Genomic DNA, 19,172 nt, shown 5'->3' with positions numbered 1-19,172 from the left:
ACCCCAGCCACGACAAGTTTCCTCTGAGGCCCTAATCATCCTTGAGCGAGTGTCGTTTGCTGTATGCCTCTTAATACCGATAACAAGTGGATCTGCGGTTCAACTTCATGTTGTTGCAAACCTAGAGCGAGGGGTTCTCTCCCTTTGCTGTGTCTCAGCATGTAGTCGCTGTCCTACATTTCTTGTAATATCTCTCTATTTATCTATCTATCTGTGTATTATTAGGTATATGATGGATAATGTAGATCATCAGTAACTGCCATCGAACGATCGCCGATAACTATCCTCGTTGTTCCAGTACAGCGTGTCATGCTGGACTTCCGGACCTGTGGCTCCGAACTCCCACCCCAATTTGAGCTTCGTCCATTGCATCAGGTGGCTGGCCACTTTGATGTGACCGACGTCGGTTGGGTGCTCTTGCGGGTCGATGTCGTTGTGCTGCAGGACGCCCTTCGTGTCGAAGTAATAGACGAATCCGTCGTCTTGGAAATGCTCGGCCACGCGCTGGATCTCGGAGACGTAGAAGGGGGATTGCACGTAGGTGTCCCCTGAGCGGGTGAAGTTGCCCCAGAGGGACTGGAGGGGTTGTCAGCGGGTGCTTTTCTCGGCTTGGGGTAGGGGAAGAGGGTGTGCATACCATGATAACGATCTGTGCGTTTGGCCATGTTTCGTGCACGCTGGTCACGAGCTCGACGTAGCTGTCGTAGAAGATCGAACCGGGGATGTCGTTTACGGCGCGGTGGTCGTTTGTGCCCAGGTCAATGATGACTAGATCTGCCGCGCGATGGGCACTGAAATCCCACTTCTCGGGCTGGTTTCCGTAGGTCGCGTTCGCACGCACGCCTGCATCGGAGGCGTAGAACCATTGATGTGTCTGATTGAGTTAGAGGCTTGTCTCTGTGTGATATAGAGGAAAACTAACCATGCCGCGCGCCTTGTCCGCGTAGCATTGTTCATCCGTCAAGCAGATACCGGGATACGCCTGTTATGGTTAGATGGCGAATGCAACGTGCAGCGGGAACATACGGTGATCGAGTATTCGACGTCGCCTAGCCCAGCGGCGTAGTTGTATGCCCATGAGGAAAGTCCTTCGTAGGTGCCATATTGTCCCGATGCGAAGCTAAAGCTGTTAGCTGTGAAGTAACGGTGGGAGAAAGGAACGTACGAATCACCGATGATCTCCACAGTCTTGCTGTATTGAGGAACTGTAACAAGCTGTGAATCCGAAGCGACCGAGACACCGGCCAATTGAACTGTGCGAAAGGTCAGTTCCGCTTCTCCATGATGGATCGATGAACTTATCCGTAGCCCCAGTTCGTAACTAGACAATCGTCAGCATGAGTTTCAATGATGAAGAAATGCACTGACCTCTCATCTCAAATGTGTTGTTCTTGGCCAAATCCAACCCAGGGGTCCACGACCCGGCAAATTGATATGTTGAGTTCGCAGTCACATTGGAGAATTGCCAATCCAAACCGTCAATCCTATAAAAGTCAGCAGGAGAAGCCAATTTCCTTACGTGGACCCCTACCGATAGGCCAAAAGGACCCCTTCACTCGTCTGCGGACCGAAGCTTACAGCAAGCTATGCCATGTCAGTTGAAAGCGTTCCAGTATCTCATGACCAACGCTATAATACCTGCTCGCCCGTAAACCCAAGCTTGATACCCGGAAGTCTGTACCTGTTAGTCCGACGTCATCGCCCCGGGAAACCGAATGAGACATACGACCACCCTGAAGAACCAGTCAGTTAGCAACATACACGACCCGAATGATGTAATGAGCAAGTGAGGCTCACAAGACACATATTCACTATCCCACCTCCCCTTATATGCAATCTCCGACGCGTCCGGTTGATAAGTCCGCCAAGAGCCATCATCCAACGAAATAGCCTTAGCCTGGCCAGGGTAGGGATCTTCTCGGACCTGGCCATTCTGCAAAATGGTAGCCGAGGCCTGGAGAGCCCATGATAGTACGTAGATTGGAGAGAGCCGCATCTTTCGATTGGACCGTTCAGGTTGTGTGACGCGCGAGTGTGCCGGGAAGAGGGGCTGCTCCGTTCTTAAGTACGCGGTGGGAAATGACAATTTCCCTGCATAGGTTTTGCTTTTGCTATTTAGCATAGTGTGCTCCCACAGGACAATAAAACTTACGAGGACAGCAATGATCGGCTTCGGATCCACCGTTCCTCGTCGATCAGGAGAGTGAGATCGATCGATCCGTTCGTGGCGCCAAAAGCTTGCCAGGGATCTGTTTCTGCAAGTTCACTCAGATTGGATGGCTCTGCGAGTTAAATTATAAGGTTTTATGCAGGGTGACTTGGTCCTTGGAAGCCGTGAAATCTCTCGAGACTTCATGATCGCATTCCCATCCGCGAGGTCCGCATTAGGACTGAGACAAATAAAGTTGGGGGCCGGGGCGGAAGGTAGGCTGAGCCCAAAACAATGGAACGGCGGGAATCATTTCCTGGGACCAAATAAACAACGATGATTTTCCATTTTCCTTGTCGCGTCAGACGCGACGGAATTGTGGTTGATGTCACTGAAACTGCACCTCAATCACATACTTTGCGACGACAACCCCCTAAGCCTTGGGACAAAACTGCCAGGGTGCAGATGTTCAAAGAAGATTGTGCTTGATGATCTCGCGAGGAAATGCTCAGCCTCAGTCCTAAAACTGCCATTCCTCAATGATTACGTACATTTACTCACAGTTCTAGCTTGTCCGGAAGAGAAATGGTCGAGAAACTTCTGCGTGGTCACGGTCATATCTACCATAAGGGTAGTGGCTTCCTCTCGTAGATTCCCTGTATGCATAGCTGCATCACAGGCGACACCGATTCTATTAGTAAAATGGTCAGTGTTTGTTATAGTGAATCTGTATGTTGGCTTACGCTCCTTTATCATGCGCAGACTGTGATGGGGTCGACATGCATCTGAACATCCGATATTATCAGTCTGACAGACAGGATACGGTCCAAGCAAGGCAGCATTTGTAATTGCACCAAGGACGTGGTAGAAAGGCCTCGCAGTTGATGGTCGAGCGCCTACACCTGCGGCTGTTTCCACATCAATATAAGCCTCATCAACTGATTCACGCTATCGCCAAGCAGGGAACGTTATGAGTAAGCTACTTAGCACCGTAAGCGCATGATGGCAAATCGGCGCTAATCATACTCGGTTCTGCATAGGAGTGAGAAAAAGGATCCAGACCTTCCTCGTCTCAGGTGGGATAGTATGGCTTAAGCCTTGACACCCGAGACGGTCTAGCTTACCGGCTAAAATCTCACATACTATCGACTGATAACGATAGCCGAGGGAGGATTGGGATAGCCCCGACGGACTCCGATACGAGACAAGCATTTGCTGACAGACCATTTTCCCCGACACCTCTGGGGTAATTATTTGGTAGTTTCCCCGGTTTCCCTGTGTTGGTTTTCGGACACCCGAGTCGATTCATCATGGTTCGCCGAATTGTTCCAACTACTCCTATGGCACAATCGCCCATGTCGCCACTTGGCGCAACATATTGTGTCCGTCCTAATTCTGTTTCGATGAATATCCATCGCAGACCACTCGTTGTTGCATCAACAGATGAAGCCAAGGTCACTATAATATATGCCGGCTTGTTAATTCCTGGTGACGGAGAACCTCTGCGCAATGCCGCTCTAGTCATCAGCGATAAAATCATCGCGTTCGTTGGGCCCGAATCCGATATTCCTAAGAAATACCTCCGGTCCACGCAGTCTACTCACCGTGTCCCTGTGCTGATGCCCGGATTGTGGGATTGCCACATGCATTTTGGCGGTGATGACGACTATTACAACGATTATACTTCTGGTCTGGCCACCCATCCAGCATCATCAGGAGCTCGACTAGCCCGTGGTTGCTGGGAAGGATTGCAGAATGGGTATACGTCCTACCGCGACCTGGCCGGATATGGGTGCGAGGTCGCGAAGGCAATTGATGACGGCACGATCGTTGGGCCAAATGTGTACTCGTCCGGCGCTGCTCTTAGTCAAACGGCTGGACACGGCGATATTTTCGCTCTTCCCGCAGGTGAGGTCCTGGGAAATTATGGAGTCACGAACCCTCGGCCTGGATACTGGGGAGCAGGACAGCTATGTATCGCCGATGGCGTGGAGGAAGTCCGACGAGCAGTGCGGTTGCAACTCCGTCGCGGTGCAAAGGTTATCAAAGTTATGGCTTCAGGGGGTGTCATGTCGCGAGACGACAATCCCAACTTTGCACAATTCTCTCCAGAGGAACTCAAGGTGATGGTGGAAGAGGCTGCTCGACAGAACCGGATCGTTTCTGCACATGTACACGGCAAGGCGGGAATCATGGCTGCTATCAAAGCAGGTTGCAAGAGTCTGGAGCATGTGTCTTATGCTGACGAGGAAGTGTGGGAGCTTATGAAAGAAAAGGGAATTCTTTATGTGGCGACGCGCTCAGTTATTGAAATATTTCTCGCTAGCAATGGAGAGGGGTTGGTGAAGGAGTCGTGGGCCAAGTTACAGGCGCTTGCTGATTCGCATTTGAAAGCTTATCAGGGGGCTATCAAGGCGGGTGTTACTATTGCCTTGGGAACTGATACCGCTCCTGGTGGACCTACCGCGCTGGAGTTGCAGTTTGCCGTTGAAAGAGGAGGCATGACACCGTTGGAGGCCATCAAAGCCGCAACTGCAAACGCTCCCTTGTCGGTTGGACCACAGGCACCGTTGACGGGTCAGCTTCGTGAGGGGTACGAGGCAGATGTGATTGCGTTGGAGGAGAATCCATTGGAGGATATCAAAGTCTTCCAAGAACCAAGGGTGATTACCCACGTCTGGAAGGGAGGTAAACTGTTCAAAGGCCCTGGGATTGGTCCGTGGGGGGAAGATGCACGAAATCCTTTTCTGTAGTTTATTATACGATTCAATGGGCATTCCACATTATCTCACTATGAAGCACAAACTTACCAGCCACTTAGTCGCTGTAGCGACTTACCTCAGATTTATGCAATCTTACTCTTTAGCTCCTTATACTAGATGCTGGTGGCTGAATGTGTGTGACACCGATGCTATACATTGCTCTCCAAAAAGATAATGCGCGCCATAGCATATTTAATCAACTATAACCCCTCCTGAGTGCCTCAACATACTTCAAGCGGTCTTAAAAAATTATAAAAAGAAAACTGGAAGGTATGTACTCTACATTGAAAACAAATACAGGCCCACGCTTATGCTCAAAAGCCCTACAGGACCTGCGACTGATATATGACCCGGCTCTTCAATGTCCTGTCTCTGATAGTGATAGTTGAGCCAGGCGAATCCAAACAACAGCCACGACGCAGGCGACTTTGCCACGCGGATACGTTCTACGAGCAGAGATGACAGTCAGCGATGTAGACCGTATAAAAACGTTGGATCGGAAAGAAAACATACCACAAGGTTGCATGAGTCCCAATTCGGGTAGGATAAACAACCCGACAACCACAAGATGGATCATCGTCGCGGTGGACACAGTCCCTGACGAAACACTGTTAGTGTCCATGACGACCACGGTTATGGGTGAGCGAGGCGCAACGTACAGATGGTGACAGCTGCTGCAGTCGTTTCCTGCCAGTCTTCGAGCATATCCTCTCGAATGGAGCGATAAATACACAAGCCGACGTCATTTCCAAAGTCGTCTTGCAGATGCTTCAGCGTTGCGGAGCGGAGCTCCCGGACCCGGCCTAATTGCCAGGAGGTTGCCAGTTTCTCTGCGTATTCTGGCGTCGCTTCATGCTTTCTGATTAGGGTGGTAATGATGTAGTCGCGGACAATATCCGGGCCAGCAGAGTCGACGGGGAATTTTCGAGCCATGATGTTCGATTAAGGGAGAACGCGGAAGGAGAGGAGGAGAACTTGTGGTGTGATGTTGCTGCCTGAAATCGAGGTTGTTCTCAGGTTATATAACCGCTAGCCTTATCACGGGGCCGTGTGGTTAAAGATAAGCGCCTCTCCTTCTCTCGAGCCATGGTCACGCTCTGCTAAGCGCCGTCTTTTTGGTTAGCCAGTCGGTGGTCGGATCATGTTTAGTGTGGATAAATCCTGGCGCATTTTGCTTCTGCCAAATTCGTCTCGATATCGAATGGACTGAAGTGGGGAAAAGGAGAGCGCTTCCATTAGACTGATTAGTGGCCAACGATACTGTTGGTGTGCCTCACTCCGTGCGGACTCCGACATCAAAAGGCCAATGTGAGTGGGTGGTATCTGGGCATCCAAGCGGACTTGCTAACCGAAAGAAGTCTGGTGGGGGGCCGACGGATATTGCGGAACGTCTAAGCTGAATTCGGTATGATGGGCTATGGCGTGCCGAGTTTAGAGCCATCATAGCTACACCTCTCTGCAATGCCTTACCGAAGCTTCTGCGTGATATTGGACTATCCTTGGGATATTTTTTTAAAATTATTTATGACAGCCTTGGACGATGAATAACATTTTGTTGAGCTGGAGCATCAAAATGACATGAGGAATTGATAAGTTATCAGCACTTTTTGAGGTCAGAGTTGTAGGCGAATATATATATGCTATATATTATATATTTGCACGGGCCTAAGAACTTAAAAGAGGAATCTGGCGTGACATCCAAGATCATCAGTTCAACTGTGACCAAGCAGTCTCATCACATAGCTGTCACTTGTTGATAGAAACCAGAAAGACCACACAACATGTTATCATGAAGTCGGCTGTCATCATACGCCAAGGGGGCTTTCCCCCGTCACACCTATCATTGTTGCCATGCGTCTACACGCAAATTACAAATCGGCCCTTGTTGCACGGAGTGGACTTTGACATAACGTAATAGTATAGGTGCGTGCATGATGTCTTCAGCTAGTTGACCCTACCAAGGGTTAGCTACTACCCCCGGAAATTAAGTTTTTCAAGTACTGTTACAATGCAGTAGAATTGCCCATAACGGGAATGAGTTGCGAATAGGTAGCCTGCATTGCGGGACTTTTCTGGTCTCCTGCATTAGATCGCGGCTAGGGAGTAGCTACGGCTGACCAGTAGTATTACATGTGATCCTGCAAGGGCAAATGGATGCGTTGACCGGCTTTCTGATTCGGATGCCTTGAAGGGTCACATACCAATATGCCAGCTTGTGACAGTACAGTGGGTGAGGGATATTCGGAATATTCTCAGAATTATCAGGGTAGTAGAGGAGAGACCGGACCCGTCATGCTACTCTGTAATTATATTACTGCTTTTAGACACAAGCGTCGCCAGAATCCACTGTATTATAGCTATAACAACAGATGACAAGAAACAAAATAACAGAAATATTCAAGCCTCGAAGTTGTTACAGGTTCTAAGCCTCATGAGGCAGTAGTAAGATATACATTCGGCAAGTCCATTGCCTTTATTGAAGCAGTAAAGGGAGGAGTGTTGTGGACCTTGACCATTTCACCTTGTTATTCGTCGCAGGGCTCACGCTGTCCATCGTTGTGTCCCACTTAGACAGCGATGGCAATGGCAGCAGCAACAGCAGCACCACCGAGAGTGTAGCTGAAGCGCTCCACGCTGGCAGCACCGGTGTAGAGGGAAGGAGAGGCAGAGGCGGAGGCAGAGGCAGAGCCGCTGGGAGTGGAGGAGGCAGAAGCAGAGGAGGGAGAGCTAGGGATGACGGGGCTGGAGCTGGTGGAAGCAGCAGCGCTCTCAGTGGTGGAGGCAGCAGTGGTGGCAGCAGTAGTGGCATCGGTAGCAGAGGCAGCGGAGGTAGCACTGGAGGCCTCGGAGGTGGAGCTAGCAGACGAGGCGGACGAGGTGGCCACGTCCTTGTAGGCATCGACACCCTTCTGAATGGCGTCGGTGATACCGGAAGACAAGGAGCTAGCGATGCTAGACAGAGAGGACGGGACCTTGGAGGTGATGGCATCGGCCAGGTTCTTGGAAGCAGTGTACTGCTTCTGCAGTTGAGCGTAGACAGTGGCACCAGCCCCAGCGGACACGAAGTCGGATTTCTTCGAAATCAGATCATCAATGGTGGTCTGCACCTCCTTGGTGAGGTCCTGAACGGGGCCAGTGATGGTGAGAGCATCGGTGGCGCTGAGCTCAGATCCTCCGTTGACAGTAGAGACACCAGAGTTAATCTCCGAAACCAAGGAGGAAGAGGCGGACTCGACTTTGGAGGGGTCGCCTCCAGAGTAAGAGTTGATGGCCGAGTCAAGAGACTGAACTTGGGTGTTAATGTCGGAAAGGACGCTCGTGATGGAAGCAGCGTCACGCTCGACGAGGGTAGGCTCGCGAGCAACCTTGGTGGGGTTGGCCATGACACTGGTGGCCAACAGAGTGAACAAGGCAGCGGAGAACTTCATCTTGACAGTATTAACGACGGTAGTTGAATAGATATTAAGAGTAGTTAATATGTTATTATAAACAAAGCTGGAGATCTGAACGAGTGCTTGAGGCTGAGATTGGCTCTGCTGTACATCTACTCAATGGCCGTGGGTAAGCCTCTTTATATACACCATGGACAGGTTAGAACTCACATGGGAGGGAACTGCGGCCGAGGCGAAAATGTGGGCCAGGGGAAGACTTCCCTGCAATTCCTGGGGTCGACCTAATTAGCGTGCTCGAACCGAGACGTCGAGCCTGGTCCATGATACAAGAATTGGCTCGTTCCTGAAAAGTGCTTTGGTGATCGTCACCGTAATGATTGTTCTGGGCCAATGCGTTTGATTGCAGGGCCGACGCTCATTTTCCTCTTTGAGCGTGGCCGGAACCTTCATGAGGGTTCCCAGTCCCTGGTTTCCTGGCACATCTGGACCCCATCATTGTCATTGCTGGCACGTTCGGTTGCAATGCAGCAATAGCAGTAGATAGAATCGGAGAGAAACTAGTACCTAGCACCTGACCAGCGCAACAAAGTAATCATCGCGAGAAGCAATCAATTTGACTTCGCTGGTAGGAGAACCAGAGCGTGGTGGCGCCACGATGGGCTCTACACCCGGCCCGCCCCCGGATTCTCATTTGTTCGTGAGTGGATGCTAGCTAATGCAGGTCGCCAAGTGTACAGGGAGAAGAGCAGGATAGCGCGTCGGAAGTTCAGGGTCCGCGGGGGAGGAAGTGAGACAATGGAGGCCTAGTGGAAGTTAGCGAAGAGGAACTGTTGGAGAGGCCACTAAACGGTCAACCGAGTGCTACCCTCCGGACGCTAAGCGGAGGCCCACCCTCCCCTACCCCGCACCGCCTAGTCTCAATTTCGAGTCCTCTCGTTGGGCGATCTTCTTCACCTCAACACATTGCGGCAGTACGTCCGCAATCATCAACCCTCGTTCTACCGGCCATGGGTCATCTAGACCAATTGATGTGACGCCTAGATATTACTTTCTCCTCAAGTCAGGAACTGCTTCAATCTTACACAGGAATCTTGCACAACAGTACCAATTTCAGGTAACAGCTGAGACGTTTGTTGATATCCCTTTTCTCCCTATTGACACTCGGGACTAACTCCGTGGCAATTCAAGTAGTGGATGATGAGTGGACTGCAACTGGACTTTGCCTAATATAGATGATTGTCGGTTACACCAGAAAAACCTCGAGACTAGTGGCGCATTCTCTACTGAGCTGAGCTGGCTAGTCGGCCCCAATGCCTGGCATATGCTGAGCTCCCCGGCTAATGCTGGTAGATGGGTCAATTCCTAGACAGTGTCCTACTCCATTGCTTAGATTGCGCCTCCCAATGACTGTCATAACTATAACAGGAACTGTGCCGGACATTATGCCCGCACAATGGAAGCTCATTCGGTTTCTACTTTCGCTGAATCCGGCCCAAATGCAACCCGATCTTCTGGCCTCGAAATCACGATGTGAACAAGAAGAGCTTGGGCATAGATCCATCCCTGTGCGGCACATCTGTCCAATAAGACGACATCGCATCTGCCCGTTCCCCTTCCGGGAACACAGTGGCAAAGTACTTGGCTTAGCTACTACTGCTCCCTCGGATCTCGCTCACCACCTAGCATTGACCTGTGACCAAAGTCGTTGACAAACACTTTTATTTCGCGCCAGCTTGAGAGATTTGGATCCGAGGCTCCGCTCACTGGCATGTAGCACGAGATCTGAGACGCCAGGAGATAGCCTTGGTAGTTTGGGTGCAATTCCGTCTCTCAAAAGTGCCATTAAGGATCTGGGACAGTCCGGCGTAAGGAATCTGTCTTATGATGATGGCAATGTCTCACCCGGGGGAACTTGAATGGCTGACATCAGGTACGATCGGCGCTCTTATCGATGATGGTTGCACAAAGTAGCATTCCAAGTCCAGGTTACGGTCAGCTTGATTTAATGTCTCTCAGTTCGTATGTTAACAATACTGTAATCGTTTAGAACAAATTTATTTCTCAACACATTAATTTCTGGTGGACAAGCATCAAGGGAAAATAAAGTCTGCATCCCTGCAAAGTGGCTCGCAGACGGCCGATCGCAGGATACAGCAGCATTCGTTTTCCCGCAAGGGAGCGATTCATCAGATGTGTTGGCTGTCACGCAATGCTGGCCAATGCTACATGATTCGCATAACCACGCTGCATTAACCATAATGTAGTAGTATAAGGCAAGAGACAAGCACGGTACATGATCTGCCATCTGCTCTCAAAAGCCCTCAACGCCCAGCAATTTTGTTAGGTCTTTCACTCAGAAGACGCTTTCATTCATAATAGTTGTGGCATCCAGCGTCTCATAAGAGATGATCATGCCCGCAAAAGGGCAATTTCCACTTGTTGGCAGATTGTTCTCAAAAAGTGGGCTCCCGCACCATAAGCAGGATTGAGTTACCGTTTGACTTCAGTTGGATGGAAAACTTAAAATCGATCGCTCAGTTCGAAAACTTGGAAGCGAATAGGCTACATTCATCCAAGTATCTGTATGCTTTCTATTTCTGATGGCAGAGCCTCTTGTGGTTTGACTTTCCCGTGGTGATCCTACCTGCTTATATTGGATGGCGCAGTATGTGGTTGAGAGATTTCTGGTTCTGAACCTGACGATCGTCATCTTGAAACCGGTAGTAGATTGCCCGGAAACTACAGACTCATTTGACGGTTTTCTCTGCTTGCTAGGCGTTTTCATCTTACTTCAAAGTTGTTTGTCCACATTCCTCGATCTTAAACATCGAAATTGACTTTTTCGCGATGTTTCTTCTTCACGTTTCATATAAACATGTTTTCAATTCCCTATATTTAGACGACCAATGAGACACATTGCGATCGATTCATCCCGGATAGCTGTTAGAAGGCTATATACTATCCAAATTCCTCTCCACCGCTGTGCACGCTTGGGAGATTGCATCCTTCAGAAAAATGCATATGAAAGAGGCTTTGGTCTTCTCTATGAACATTCTTTGCGTCTCGTTCTTGCGTTACTATCGACACGTTGATAGCCTGGTTTTCCTCCCTCCTCTCTCATCCCAATACTAATATGGTTCTGACACAGCAATAAAGTGAGTTCTCTCTGCATATATAGTCAGCTTTGAAACAGTGCACCTCCAAGTAAACATTCGACCCTTTACTGTTGCCCACTGGTGATCAGAGATGAAGGAAGAAACTCATCGGCAACTTGTTGCTGCCTGCCCACACAAGGAATGGGGATCACCGCAGGTGCTACACCTCTGCAGGTGTCAATGTCGGCATTACTTCCCACACCGGATTGCCATTCCAACCCTTTCTTTCGGGTATGGTTGTACAAATCACTGGACGGAGAGGTGGGAGACACATACACCACCTGCTGAAACGCTCCGACAGAGTTTCCCAACGGCGGTGCACTCTATGAAGTTCACGTGATGAAAGCTACAACAGGTTGTTGGCATGCGGTATAGTTTGTATATGACCAAAGGGTGCTAGTAACTCACCAAGTAAGCGAGTTAGAGTAAGTTGTAAGTCGCCGGGTTTAGTAGTTTATGCCATATAACTGTTATGGTGATTTATCAGCTTCAAACGTATTAAGAACAATACAACCACCAACTTCTATGGGTGCTACACAATTACCACTACTAAGCTTGAGGGTCGCAGTTCGAATTCTGTGAGATAATAATTGCGATACCAGGTAGTAAAATTCACGTATACAAGATTTCAGCTTCTGTGCCTGCGCATCACATTGCTTTGTGTATCAGTGGAGACACCACAAAGGTCTGATTATGCTTTATTCTGGGCCATTTTTGTAATGACCAGTGGGAGTTGATATACAAGTCATGCATTACTGTGTTAGTGTGAATCGTAAGGATTAAAGGGCATCAATGTGTACTTGACGCCTGACTCTTAGGTGATTTAAGATTGAACTATTACAGCGCAGTCAGTAGTAACGCCCGAGTGACCGGTGACCCAAATAAACTGGTTTACAATGACTTTACTACTAATACCACAGGTTGTAGACAGCACCATTAAACACCATTTAAGACTAATAATGCACCAAATCATAGTACACTTGAAAGTAAAGTGCTGAGAAACCTCTTTCTATCCACCCGACACTTTCTTCACTCTATAGTAATAAGCGGGCACTTCCCTTTCGAAGCAACTTACAAAATAGGCTTAGCGCCGCATGTGCTGTTTATCGACCCCACTACATACTTCTGCTCCCTTGTATCGCTCACACCCATCTCGCCATATCATCGTCGCCTACCTCCTAACTGAACTCTTCTTCCTTAATCTAAGACTTTCACTCAAACGGCTACACAATGGCGGGTGCTAAGGAAACATCTACTACACCCCAGCAAAGAAAACGAGCTCCCAAAGGACGTCGTACTACTGGCCCTGTTGCCGTCGGCGGCAATAACAGTGTTGCAGGACAGGAGAATACCTCACCGCAGAATAAGACCGGTAAAAAATCCAAGAAAAGCAAGGATAAGAGACGGGGACGGGGACGGGACAAGATGGTGCCCTCCGAGCCTGCAGAAAGTGTTGACCCTGTCAAAAAGACATCGCGGAGAGAGAATAGGTAAGGATCCGTTCTATGGGTAGCCAGGAGCATAGCACTGATGCTTTCGATATAGGCCTTTATCTGCCACTTTAAGGGTGGGGTCATCGCTAGCTGGCTCTCCTAATGAGCTGTCAGCCACCCAAATGCAAAGTTTCCTTGAAGCTGGCCTAGCCATGATCGACGAGTCACCGGACACACGTAGGACATTTGTTGAAAGTCTGGCCACCGAGTCTGGTCTTCGCAAAGTTCGACAGATAGTTGAGACTCCATTCGCAATGACTTACAGCGTTCTGAAGCCTATGTTTGATCCACATTGTATATTGTTCCTTCGACTGGTCTCTCACAATGAGCTACTATCGTCACTTATACTTGAGAAGGCCGTGGGGACAATCTACAATGTCATATACGGTCCCGGTGGTCGAAGGGCAGTTGGTTTCTTCACAAGAATGACAGACTTTCTCACCCAGATCAAAACCGATGGCAGACATCAGAATTCTGTCCAGTTTGGTGCTGCGCGAAGCGAAGTGTTGTCTCTAGTTTCGAGGGTACTTCTCAGTACTTTGACCTTGAACCACGAGGCTGCAATACAGGTAGATTTCAGGAGCATTGCTGGCAGGATTTACGACTGCTGTCATGCCGATAACACTGACGCCGGGGCCGGCGACGACAGCTTGCAGTGGGCATACGAGAACATACTCAAGATTCAAGACGTCCTTGCTATGGGGGACTCTATTTCTATATCACAAAAGCCCGAAAATTTGCAAACCATCAGAACCAATCCAAAGGGCAGCACGAGGCATATTGTTGACCTCCCCGGCGAACTGTCTGAGCTTGGCCCTCGTCATGACAATGACAAATCGGCCATCTCAGATATTCAGATCCTGCCTACTAAATCAGAGATACTGAATGCTGACCGACCTGAGTTTCTCCCCGCACGGTGCGCTACCGATTCCTCCATGATGCATCACGAGCGGGGCATCCGTCGACTTCTCGATAGTCAATTCCGCCTTCTACGGGAAGACACATCTGGTGTACTTCGCGAAGGTATAAGATTAATCATACACACATGGCAACTGATCGTCCACGGAACAGACTGGCGTCTGAAGCGCAAATTTCTTCGTGACAATATGCCAACTCCGGTCCGGGTTTATTCAGGAGTCGAAATTCGACAAATAAAGTCAGGGCAGTTCAGAGGGATCGAAGTGGACTTGGAATTTGATCAGCTTCCTAGACTGAAAAATGTAAGTGCAGCAAAGCGAAAACAGTGGTGGATGGACTCAAAGGCGTTAAAAAAAGGGTCAACCCTGCTGGCCTTGTTAGACGCAGAGGATGTGGATGACACATCCGCGATCTACTTCCTTGTCTCGAAAAGGGAGACCAGTTATATCGAAAGAAGCAAGCAGGGCTCTGTGCCGGCCGACCGTGTCAACGATGTAGTTAGCGATGGCAACAGAGCCATGGTTACCCTGGGGCTAGTGGGACCACCCAATCCGCAAGACTTGGAGAAGCTTGTTTTGTTCTCGAGGAGCAATCCCTTTCCCCGACCACTCATACTCGTGGAATTTCCAGCCATTCCGTACAATTCGTTTGAGGGTATTCTGAGATGTCTTCAGGTGCTACATCAGAACCCAGCACGTATGCCATTTACGGCATGGCTAGCCCCGAGTACCGACAACCATGAAATATGTGAAGCTCTGACGGAAGGTAGCACCGACGCTGGCAATATCAGTGTACAACCCCCTGCATACTTCCGAAACAACCTATTACTCGACCTTTCTTGCCTCCGAGGCCAAGGCGATGTTGAGGACGCAAGTCAGATACTGTCTATGTCTCTTTCCCACGATCCTAAGATACTTTCCGCAGACCTCTCCAGGGTAACTGATTTGGACGAAGGCCAGGCAGACGCGCTCATTTGGGCACTACGGCGGAAGATAGCTTTGATCCAAGGGCCCCCGGGGACTGGAAAATCATACGTAGGGCTACAGCTAGCTCGATGTCTGCTGTACAACAAGGATATGCTGAACCTGGGGCCGATACTATGTGTGTACGTGAAAACTCCCACTTTCTAGTCCAGACAGTACTTTATACTAACTTGTAAGTCGCAGATGCTACACCGCTCACGCACTTGATCAATTTCTCGATGGGCTTCTTAGATCGGGTGTTACCAATATCATCAGGATTGGCCCTCGCAGTGCCTCTCCACACATCGAGAGTCTCTCACTGGAAATAAAAAAGCAGGAGCCTGGACCCCGAATTAAGGGTCTTCCTAGGATAAAGGATGAATCGCGAGTGAAATTACTCAGCATAAGCTCAAGAATTGACGAACTCCTGAAGCAAGCCCAGAGCGGCTGTCACAGTCTCGTTCTTGGGGTTCTGAAGAAAAGATTCCCCTCCCACTCCAACCGCATAATTTCGGAGTCTCCTGGCCAAACGGACACGAATGCATTACAAGAGTGGGTTTCTGGCGATGCTCCCGGAGACTGGAGCGATGCTGATATTGTGCGCTCTATTGACCGACTCCTGCAGGAGGACGTCTGGACGCTCAAGGCTTCTGAGCGAACCCGTCTCCTTGGTTACTGGCAGGAGGCGGCTCTCACAGAGATTAGTCAACAAGTATTGACACTTCTAGAAGCTCATTCAGCAGAAAAAGAGCGATATACCTCAGCGTTCAACATGTCGGATGTGCAACGCCTGAACGACTGTCAGGTCGTAGGCGTAACTACTACCCAACTAGCAAACAATGCTGATTTACTCCGAAACCTTGATGCAAAGGTGCTCATATGTGAAGAGGCAGCAGAAGTTCTTGAATCGCATGTCCTCACTGCGCTAATACCTTCAATCCAGCACGCTATTCTGATAGGAGATCACTTGCAGCTACGCCCACGCATCTCTAACCTTAGGTTATCAATGGACTATGAACGGGAGAACCCAAAGTACAACCTCGATGAGTCATTGTTTGAGCGACTAGCGAACTTCCGGTTCGGAGAATCAACATCTAGCGGAGGTGGACAGAACCAGCAGAAATATAGCTTCCCGGTGATGCAGTTGAGCCATCAACGGCGGATGCATCCATCCATTTCTGAATTGGTCCGCGAGACAATATATCCGAAGCTCCAAGATCATCCTGCAATGGCCTCATATCCCCTTGTACCTGGCATTGCTCACAGATTGTACTGGCTCGATCACCGTCACTTGGAAGATCCGACTGATCCTACAGAGCCAATGCAAAGCAAGACAAATACGTGGGAGATTGGAATGGTAACTGCATTGGTGCGACATCTCTGTCAACAAGGCAAGTATGGGCCCGGCGAGATTGCCGTATTGACGCCATATGTTGGACAGTTGAGAATGCTCAGAAATGTCCTGGAAAAGGAAATGACCCTAATAATCAGTGAAACGGACTCAGATGTACTCGATGAATCCGAGGGGTTAGAAGTCAGTGGAACCTCTACTACGCATGGGAAATGGTGCGCAAAGCAGAGGGCCCCTCAGAAGGGGAGCCTCCTAGATGTCATTCGATTGGCTACGGTTGACAATTTCCAGGTAGAAGATAACCAAAATCTGAAAATAATAGGTCTAACACAATTTCTACCAGGGTGAAGAAGCCAGTGTCGTTATTGTCTCCCTTGTTCGCAGCAACAAATACCGAAATTGTGGGTTTCTGAAGATGCCAAACAGGATCAACGTACTGCTCAGGCAAGTATTACACAGGGATGGTACACATTGTATATAAGCTGACTTGGTCTCCAGCCGTGCCAAACATGGCATGTATATTATTGGCGATGCAAGTACGGCATCAACCGCGCCCATGTGGTCATCCGTTATTCAGCTACTGGAAAAAGGCGCTAATATTGGCCGGAGACTTGAGTTGCGTTGCGATCGTCACCCGTCCAAGGGGTTTTATGTTTCTTGCCCGAACGACTTCACCATACATGCCCCTGAAGGTGGATGTGCGGAAAAATGCCGACTAAGGCTAGACTGCGGGCATACCTGTGCTGTGAAGTGTCACTCAGAAAGACAACACCGAGCAGTGAAATGTATGGAGCTGTGCACTCGGATGAAAGAATGCGGCCATGCATGTTCAAAGAACTGTCATGAACAATGTGGGGAATGTCTGCAGGTGGTCCATAATGTCCTCCTCCCCTGTGGGCATTTAGCGGAGGCCGTGGAGTGCAGGCAAATGGGCAATCTCGCAAAGGTGCGGTGCACTAAACGCGTTTCCCGCACTATGGATCGCTGCGGCCACATTGTCGAGATATGCTGCTTTGAAAATGATGGTGCAGTTAATTGCTTTCATCTGTGTGACAGCCCCCTGGCTTGCGGGCATACCTGTCGACGTCTATGCTGGCAGTGTAGATACACAGAGGGCGAGTCCTACCACATTGATCATGGCCGTTGCCGAAACCCGTGCGGCCGGGGATTCTCGGCTTGCTCGCACAGCTGTGGCCAACCATGCCATCAGGGTGAACCCTGCCCGCCTTGTAATTTAACATGCGAAGTGCGCTGTCGGCACAGCCGTTGTGCAAAGACATGCAACGAGCCATGTTCCCCATGCGCAGAGACATGTGGGTGGGGCTGTGAGCATCGCGAACAGTGCAGCATGCCATGTGCTGTCCCATGTAACAACATTCCTTGTGATTTGCGATGCAAGAAGATAATCACAACTTGTGGACATCAATGCCCTGGTATCTGTGGGGAACGTTGTCCAGATCCTCGGTTCTGCCGGCTATGCTGTGGACCAGAAATTCTGGAGCAGAATGTTGATCTCATCGAGCTCAAGGCGTACAAAGACGTCGATATCGACCAAGATCCATTGGTATTCCTCTCCTGTGGTCACTTCTACACAGCATCCTCACTGGACGGCATAATGGGGATGTCTGAACATTATGAAGTGGAATCATCTACAGGCAGGATACTTAGTCCGAAACTTATACACCGATTATTGGAGTCGGGGCGTCCAAAAGGGTGTCCTCAATGCCGTGCACCACTTCGTGATATCGATCGCTATAACAGAATCATCAAACAAGCATTCCTCGATGAAGCAACAAAGAAGTTCGCCACTCATGCAAGCTTGAAGTTTACTCACCTGCTGGAAGAAGTTGAGATCTGTGAGAGAGATATCGAGCGCGAAAAATCAGGTTTTGTATCTGAATGGTTGCAGGAGTCAGTCGGGACAAGAAGTGCTGACGAGGTCAAGCGCTCGGTTGAGGCTTATCGTGGAAGGGGGAACAGACTGTTGGGCAGAATCAAGGAGTTTACCAAATCTGTGGCAAAATCTGAGCAGCCATTTGGGAGGGTCAGTGAGATACTCGCGTCAGCAACAGCGAGGAAGGCTAGCATTCCTGCAACACCGTTCCAATACAGTGAATCGTATATCCAAACCGGGTTTCAATCGCGCGGCCACGTTCTCGCACTTCGACTCACCTGGGTTCTATTCTGGAACTTTGACACCATCTACAGCAACAAGCGAATTGACCCACGCATAAGGATGATTCTGGCCCAAGGGGTAACGAATCAGATTAGTGGTCTACTGAGCCGATGTGAAGCTCTGGCGAGGGATTGCCAGAAGGCTAAGTTTCTGCAGCAGGAGGTAGAGTCCCGAACGTATTATGCTCTGTTCTCAGTGCTGTTCCTTAGCAATCAGGAAGCACGCGGTAGCCCTGTCGAGGGATCCACTGAGAAAGAGATACGGGAAAAGGCACTGAAAGAGCTGAAAGACTGTGATGTGATTTGTTTGCGCCATTCTCAAATTCTATGGTCTCTCCGCGAGGATATCGAGAAAGCAAGAAGACTAGTCAAGGGCGGAACATTCTACAGCTGCGTTACCAGCGAAGAAAGACGGCAGGTGTATCAGGCCATGGCGGCACAGTTCAACGGCACAGGCCACTGGTACTATTGTGAGAACGGGCATCCGGTATGTGATCTCACCATCAATCTCGTCGAGTACTAACTTGGATTGCCAGTTTGCGGTGGGAGAATGTGGGATGCCAATGGAAGAAAGTCGTTGTCCGCAGTGTGAGGCGCCAGTGGGCGGGCTCAATCATGAGTTTGCTCAAGGGATCCGCAGAGCAGATGACATGGATGTGGAGTTTGGCGGTTCCCTTTCTCTCGAGGCGGACGCAGACTGGTGAGCTGCCAATCATATGATATTGATATTGAGGTCGTTCAAATGTATGCACATGCGAGAGATGCTTCTGTAGTATATTGCGCCAGAAGATAGCTACCAGAATGATCATCGGCTT

General features: G+C 49.6%; 5 protein-coding genes across 5 annotated transcripts; 2 read left to right on the top strand and 3 right to left on the bottom strand.

The window, feature by feature from the left end:
• Nucleotides 1–249: 249 nt before the first annotated feature.
• On the bottom strand, nucleotides 250–1,996 carry BO83DRAFT_425271 (SGNH/GDSL hydrolase family protein; the record flags this gene model as incomplete). The annotated part of the gene is made up of 10 exons (XM_025535202.1): nucleotides 250–576; nucleotides 638–874; nucleotides 923–982; nucleotides 1,027–1,120; nucleotides 1,166–1,253; nucleotides 1,369–1,484; nucleotides 1,532–1,584; nucleotides 1,639–1,675; nucleotides 1,727–1,733; nucleotides 1,798–1,996. The coding sequence occupies 10 exons, from the start codon at nucleotides 1,994–1,996 to the stop codon at nucleotides 250–252; spliced, it is 1,218 nt and encodes a 405-aa protein (XP_025390193.1).
• A 1,394-nt stretch (nucleotides 1,997–3,390) lies between these two features.
• BO83DRAFT_376812 (amidohydrolase family protein) lies at nucleotides 3,391–4,920 on the top strand. The gene has a single exon (XM_025530821.1). It carries the CDS (start codon nucleotides 3,460–3,462, stop codon nucleotides 4,900–4,902), a length of 1,443 nt encoding a protein of 480 aa, XP_025390192.1. The 5' UTR covers nucleotides 3,391–3,459; the 3' UTR covers nucleotides 4,903–4,920.
• Nucleotides 4,921–5,109: 189 nt separating this feature from the next.
• BO83DRAFT_226680 (uncharacterized protein) lies at nucleotides 5,110–5,937 on the bottom strand. The gene is made up of 3 exons (XM_025526861.1): nucleotides 5,571–5,937; nucleotides 5,425–5,508; nucleotides 5,110–5,357 (listed from the first exon to the last, which is right to left on the bottom strand). The coding sequence occupies exons 1-3, from the start codon at nucleotides 5,842–5,844 to the stop codon at nucleotides 5,191–5,193; spliced, it is 525 nt and encodes a 174-aa protein (XP_025390191.1). The 5' UTR covers nucleotides 5,845–5,937; the 3' UTR covers nucleotides 5,110–5,190.
• A 1,269-nt stretch (nucleotides 5,938–7,206) lies between these two features.
• Nucleotides 7,207–8,874, bottom strand: BO83DRAFT_415709 (cell wall mannoprotein 1 family protein). The gene is made up of 2 exons (XM_025534656.1): nucleotides 8,514–8,874; nucleotides 7,207–8,455 (listed from the first exon to the last, which is right to left on the bottom strand). Exons 1-2 carry the CDS (start codon nucleotides 8,623–8,625, stop codon nucleotides 7,479–7,481), a joined length of 1,089 nt encoding a protein of 362 aa, XP_025390190.1. The 5' UTR covers nucleotides 8,626–8,874; the 3' UTR covers nucleotides 7,207–7,478.
• Nucleotides 8,875–13,103: 4,229 nt separating this feature from the next.
• BO83DRAFT_461789 (uncharacterized protein) lies at nucleotides 13,104–19,061 on the top strand (the record flags this gene model as incomplete). Its single annotated transcript, XM_025537273.1, has 5 exons — nucleotides 13,104–14,974; nucleotides 15,036–16,473; nucleotides 16,526–16,626; nucleotides 16,681–18,844; nucleotides 18,894–19,061. The coding sequence occupies 5 exons, from the start codon at nucleotides 13,104–13,106 to the stop codon at nucleotides 19,059–19,061; spliced, it is 5,742 nt and encodes a 1,913-aa protein (XP_025390189.1).
• Between the last annotated feature and the right edge of the window lie 111 nt (nucleotides 19,062–19,172).

The sequence above is a fragment of the Aspergillus eucalypticola genome (assembly GCF_003184535.1).
Source record: "Aspergillus eucalypticola CBS 122712 chromosome Unknown BO83scaffold_7, whole genome shotgun sequence".
Classification (NCBI taxonomy): domain Eukaryota; kingdom Fungi; phylum Ascomycota; class Eurotiomycetes; order Eurotiales; family Aspergillaceae; genus Aspergillus; species Aspergillus eucalypticola.
Note: the sequence above shows the minus strand (reverse complement) of the source record. Positions and strands in the feature narration are given on the sequence as shown.

Bases quoted from the DNA above. Each gene is read 5' to 3' on its own strand.
- BO83DRAFT_376812 (XM_025530821.1), top strand. From the start codon at position 3,460: ATGGTTCGCCGAATTGTTCCAACTACTCCTATGGCACAATCGCCCATG.
- BO83DRAFT_226680 (XM_025526861.1), bottom strand. From the start codon at position 5,844: ATGGCTCGAAAATTCCCCGTCGACTCTGCTGGCCCGGATATTGTCCGC. The intron at 5,509-5,570 runs GTACGTTGCGCC...GTGTTTCGTCAG, and splicing joins TGCAGCAGCTGTCACCATCT to GGACTGTGTCCACCGCGACG. The intron at 5,358-5,424 runs GTATGTTTTCTT...CTCTGCTCGTAG, and splicing joins GGGACTCATGCAACCTTGTG to AACGTATCCGCGTGGCAAAG.
- BO83DRAFT_415709 (XM_025534656.1), bottom strand. From the start codon at position 8,625: ATGGACCAGGCTCGACGTCTCGGTTCGAGCACGCTAATTAGGTCGACC. The intron at 8,456-8,513 runs GTGAGTTCTAAC...GCCATTGAGTAG, and splicing joins CGGCCGCAGTTCCCTCCCAT to ATGTACAGCAGAGCCAATCT.